General features: G+C 40.7%; 1 protein-coding gene across 1 annotated transcript in view; it reads right to left on the reverse strand.

The window, feature by feature from the left end:
• Nucleotides 1-180, reverse strand: part of LOC122946166 (sodium- and chloride-dependent neutral and basic amino acid transporter B(0+)-like) — a 44,524-nt gene extending 44,344 nt beyond the window's left edge. The window contains exon 1 of the mRNA XM_044305572.1: nt 15-180. Coding sequence (XP_044161507.1) covers nt 15-74 — 60 coding nt within the window. The 5' untranslated portion in view covers nt 75-180. The remainder of the gene's footprint in view (nt 1-14) is intronic.
• Nucleotides 181-6,000: the final 5,820 nt, after the last annotated feature.

Raw genomic sequence — 6,000 nt, forward strand, 5'->3', positions numbered from 1 at the left:
AGTTAAGCACTTACCACTAGGTCCTTGCTGGCTTTCTTGTTACAGCACTTGAGGAAATTCGGTAAAAGCCCCATTCTTGAAGTAGATCTTAACAGAGGATGTATTATGTCCCTGTTCTTCTCAGGTGATGTGATTGTCCTTTGTACCTCCTCCCCCTCCTCACACACTGGAAAATGAGATTCTCATAGAAGCCTCCTTTTTAAAGACAGATCACCACCTCCCCATTTTTTATTTTTTTTTAATTACGAGCTTTCCTAGGTGGGTTGGACAAATTATTTTGCAACATTCAATGCAAATCATTGAGGTGCTGGGAGTTTCAGTCAGATAATTGTTGACTCAGACTTTACACTTGAATATGTTGTTCTTGCCAAGTCAAACACACTTGTGCCAACCTGCTAGATTTTATTCATGAAACTATAGTACAAGTGCTTTGTGTAACCTGTCTTAATATATGGGGGGTATAAACAAAAGAGAAAGGCTGTTATCATCCATAAAATGACATAGGTAGGTGATATGTGCCAAATATTTACTGGGGCACCTACCAATTGTATGTATTGTAATACAACTGGTGTCCTTCACTAGAGACAATTGAATCCATTCTAAATGAAAAGTCAAATTCAAATCCAAAATGTTCGCAACTAATGTGAATTTCCTCGTGCTTCATGGTAATGAATCAATCTTTCTTAATATGGCAGCTGCGCATGTTACAAAGTGAAAGTAAGAAGCCCGGGAATGCAAGATCACCCATAATACCGCGCAGCCAACCAATCCATAGATAGCCATGCCCTTGTGATGTCACAGCCCTATAAAACCTTCATCCCGCACAGTCCCCGACATTGTCCTGTGAGCTGAGCATAGGGAGAAACGTGGCAAGCGCTCATGCGCTAGGAACAGTGTTGCTGAAAATGATTAATAGAAGAATATTGAAGAGGCAGAGTGCAGGGAGAGTGCAGGGTGAGTGCAGGGGAAAGTAAAGGGAGAGTGCAGGGAGAGTGCAGGGTGAGTGCAGAGAGAGTGCAGGGAGAGTGCAGGGAGAGTGCAGGGAGACTGCAGGGAGAGTGCAGGGTGAGTGCAGGGAGACTGCAGGGAGAGTGCAGGGTGAGTGCAGGGGAAAGTAAAGGGAGAGTGCAGGGTGAGTGCAGGGAGAGTGCAGGGAAAGTGCAGGGAGAGTGCAGGGTGAGTGCAGGGAGACTGCAGGGAGAGTGCAGGGAAAGTGCAGGGTGAGTGCAAGGGAAAGTTATGCTGTGCCAGTTTTATTTATTTATTTCTACATTTACTTATTTCTACATCAGCCATTAATGTAATTCAATACCAATTAGACGGAAGCCTTTATTATTTCGGGGCCAGCGTGCCAACCAATACCATCCAGTCTGCACTCCTTAGGAGGGCCAGGTCTTAATCATGACCATCCTCATCTTTTGCTGACTTCACTTCTACCAAATCATCCTTCAAAGTCTCCTTATCCTAGAAAAGTCAGAAAGATGCAGAAAAAGAAGAGGAGCGGGATGACATATGATGACATATTCTCATCGATTTATAGGGATTTAAATAATTCAGAATGAATAAAATTTCTTGGCTAGCTTCGACGAAGTTGCCAAATTGAATTTTTCAATATTTTGCACATCTCCAATTATCTACAATTATTAAAGGTAAACTCCTACTGTATACATTTAAGAGGGGGTTGTGTCACTTCAGCGAACAGTATTTATCATGTACAGAAAGTGAACACAAGGCACTTACTAATGTACTCTGATTGTCCATATTGCCTCCTTTTGCTGGGTTTATTCATTTTTCCATTGCATTATACATTGCTCACATCCAGTTGTTATGACCACCCTGTAATCCTACAGCGTAGGTCGTGTTTGCACACTTTGGAAAAAGGGTCGACCTCTCTAGTGGCCGGGACCATGAGAGCACAGACAGGCATGCATGGGCAGCAGATTCTGTCCCAGCCACCTTGTATCTGTGCATTTGCAGCGGTAGTTGCAACCCCTGGATATAAGCATTGTATAAAGTGATGGAAAAATAAATTAAGCCAGCAAATTAGGCAATATGGACAATCACAATACATTAGTAAGTGCCTTGTATTAACTTTGTCTACATGATAAATACCATTTACTGAGGTAAAACAACTCATTTAATGCATATGGATAGTATCTGCCATAAATATGTCATACACTACATGAGAATCCAAGATCCTCACTTGGGGTCCAGTCACCTGCCAAACTACAGCCGCTTATTATTGCCTTCACAACCAGCATCAGAATACATGTGCTGTCATTAGAAATTAGCAAAGTATTGGAAAATTTGATTTGGCTGCTTCGCCAAAAAAAGAAAAAAAAATGCTTTGTGATTAACTACTTCGTCACAAAGTGCACTTCTTTGTAACTAGTAGATGCAATGACAGGGAGCTACAATTGCGACACTTCCCATCACCGTACCCCTCAGATGTAGCTGATAGTAATCTTGTGTGGCCCGAGATGACGTCATCAGGCCGGCATGGTGACGTCATACGTCACTGTGCACTGGATTTCGTGAGAGATCTTCAATTAAGATGGATGCTGCCAGCCGTTTGCCATCAAATGGAGGTGGTAAGCATGATTTTTTAGTTTTTTACATTATTTCAGGTAAAATTGATTCGCTACCACGAAGCCCAAGGAAATTCGGCTTTGCGGTGAATCAAATTTATCCTTAAATTCAGATCGCTCAACACTTTCGTCAAAGTGGTGGCTACACAAACATGGTCATCATGAACATGTTGATTTATAGATGGGGCACTTAAAGTGTAAATGTCATTTTATTTTTGCAATGTGTTGGGGCAGTGATACTGACCATTTTTGTAATATACTTTATTTAATGAAATTGTACATTTCTGTTCCAAAAATAGCTCTAAAGTGGCCCATTTTGAGCCTTAGCAATACCAGCCTGTCTTCTGTTTACATAATATTGTAGACTTGCTCAGCACTGACCATGTTATGTAAACAGAAGACAGAGGAGCGTTGCTAAGGCTCAAAATGGGCCACTTTGGAGCTATTTTTCTAACAGAAATATACAAATTCAGTAATTAAGGTAAAAAAAAACTTAAATGGTCAGTATCACTGCCTCTATACATTACAAAAATAAAAAAGAATGACAGTTACACTTTAACCCCAATAAGGACCCATGGTGTACATGTACGTCATATCTGGCAGGGACTTAAGGACCAGTGAAGTACATGTACTGCATGGTGTTCGGGCAGGTGCAGGAGCTGCGCCCGCTTGATCAGCGGCAGCGGTCCGGCAGTCACTGATAGCCGGACCACTGCTGTATGCATCGGCATCGGTGAAAACACTGATGCCGGCTCATTAACCCTTGCACTTCCACAGTCATCGCTGACCACGTAACATGCGACATATGGGGAGGGAGGGAGCTTCCTTAGGCATCGTGGCTGCCTTCCATGACAGCCTGTGAGATCCAGCCCCCTGGATCTCACAGGCATGAAGCTCTATGTGTATTACACTTAATACACTTACAGCCAATACATTACAATACAGAAGTATTGCAATGCATTGTAAAGGGGATCAGACCCCCAAAAGTTGAAGTCCCAGAGTGGGACAAAAAAAATAAAGTTAAAAAAGAAGTTAAAAAAATTGAGTAAAAAAAAACAAGCTTCCTTTTCCCAAAATAACATTTTTTAGAAAAAAATAAAATTAGAAATATTAGGCATCACCACATCCGTATGGTGAAATCTGCCCTCTAAAAACCATATGGCGTTCCTTTCCTTCTGCGCCCTGCCGTGTGCCCGTACAGCAGTTTTCGACCACATATGGGGTGTTTCTGTAAACGACAGAATCAGGGTAATAAATATTGAGTTTTTTGGGGCTGTTAACCCTTGCTTTGATACTGGAAAAAAATGATTAAAATGGAATATCTGCCAAAAAGTGAAATTCTGAAATGTCATCTACATTTTCCTTTAATTCTTGTGGAACACCTAAAGGGTTAAGAAAGTTTGTAAAATCTGTTTTGAATACTTCGAGGGGGCCCTTTATGGGTGGTTTCTATTATGTAAGCCTGACAAAGTGACTTCAGACCTGAACTGGTCCTTAAAAAGTGAGTTTTGGGAAATTTTCTGACAAATGTCAAGATTTGCTTCTAAACTTCTAAGCCTTCTAATGTCCCAAAAAAAAAATTATTTAAAAAATGATCCAAACATGAAGTAAAAGGAAATGTAAAGTAATAACTATTTTAGAAGGTATCACTATCTGATTTAAGAGCAGAGAAATAAAAAAAAAAATTGAGAATTTTTCAAAATGTTTGGTAAATTTGGTAATTTTTTTTATAAATAAAAATGAAATATTTTCGCTCAAATTTACCACTTTAATGAAGTACAATATGTGACGAGAAAACAATCTCAGAATGGCTTGGATAAGTAAAAGCGTTTTAAAGTTATTACCACATAAAGTGACACATGTCAGATTTGCTAAAAATGGCCTGGCCCTTAAGGTGAAAGCAGATTTTATTTTTATACATAAGGATCACCTGTAGAACAACAAACCAGGCCCATCCCTGTTCCATAAACTTGAAGACCCTGATAAGCAATTGAAAAACAGGTTTTAATGCAGCAATATGTACTGTCATAAAGAACCCTTCGTGGCCAAAGGCAGATGACCCATTTAAACCCATATCTACTGTATAGCATAAGATATACACCTAAATGAACCTAGTGACCTGTAGGCAAGAAGCAGATGAACCGACGTTGTGTAAATCAAGCTCTGCAAATTCTTGTAAATGAAATCAGGCATGGAAAATTCTTCCAGGTAATACTAGAATATGACCTTATGGGCTGAGGAAAGCAGAGACATCTTACACATTTTATTTAAGGCTCTGACGTGAAGGGTTGTAATAAGTACAACATAGTTTTAAGTGACTGATATAAAGTACTTATTGTGTATTCGCATTAAAATCCGTATTAACACACAGTGCCTGCTGTACGTATAGCAGGTGCCTGGTCTGTTGGTAAACCCTATCTAGGGCGTCAAGAGGTGGTTCTGTGTTTATGTAGGCAGAGATCCACTTTGATTATTTTGGTGAATCTAATGAGTTTTGTTTGGTTGCTATGGCTGATAAGACATTTGTTTTCTCTGAGACTACATAGGTGCTTGAGGATTAATGGGTATCAATGAGAAGATGCATCATGGTGCAACTGAGGCGTCCACTGGTTCTAACTTGTAAAGAGTCAGTCCTTAGTAAGAATCTTTTATGCATGACATGCCACTCTAGGATGGAAGAAGAAATACAGTCAGAAACAGGACAAACTTGCAAAAAGAATATTTACTGGTCTCCAGTAGGGCAGCATGCTTGATGGTTACAAAAGTCTTACAAAAGGCTACAGGCGTAGTGGGTACATACTCACATGGGTCAACAAGCATATGGTTATAGAGTCTCTCAAGGAGACCACAGTCTTAGACAGAAGCAACAGGTGTAGCAGTAGTACTGTCTTAAGGGGTTAACAGCTACTCTCTCCCTTGACTTGAGGTGAACATTACTTCTATGGGTGCCAACACATGCTGGAATCTTCTCCTTGTGGCATTGGTGTAGATGGCTAAATTGCAGTTGGTTCTATGTTATTTCTCCAATTGGCATGGTCCTGCAAAGTATGGACATTTTCCAAGTGCTACCAGATTGTGGTATCTCTATTCTCGCAAGTTGCAACCACTGTGCACTCTGCACTGTCCTTCCATAGTCAATGTATCTCCCTCCTCACAACACAAGGTTTTGCACACAGTATTGCTTACAGTAAGTCACCTCTGCATAATGTGCTTTGGGACAGGCTGGCTGGTCTTGGTCACAGGCCTATCTTCTCTACAGACCTTGGCTGATACCTGGATATGGGGCTAGACATCTTCTTTCTACCCCTTTGCTCTGGGTTCTACTTTTCAGCATTTTTTCATCCTGCCTAGGCACTGAGGTGGCACACCTTTATGGCTAGTTCCACTCAACTGTACAGCTACTGTAGCTAGC

This window comes from Bufo gargarizans, chromosome 9 (assembly GCF_014858855.1).
Source record: "Bufo gargarizans isolate SCDJY-AF-19 chromosome 9, ASM1485885v1, whole genome shotgun sequence".
In the NCBI taxonomy this organism is placed as follows: domain Eukaryota; kingdom Metazoa; phylum Chordata; class Amphibia; order Anura; family Bufonidae; genus Bufo; species Bufo gargarizans.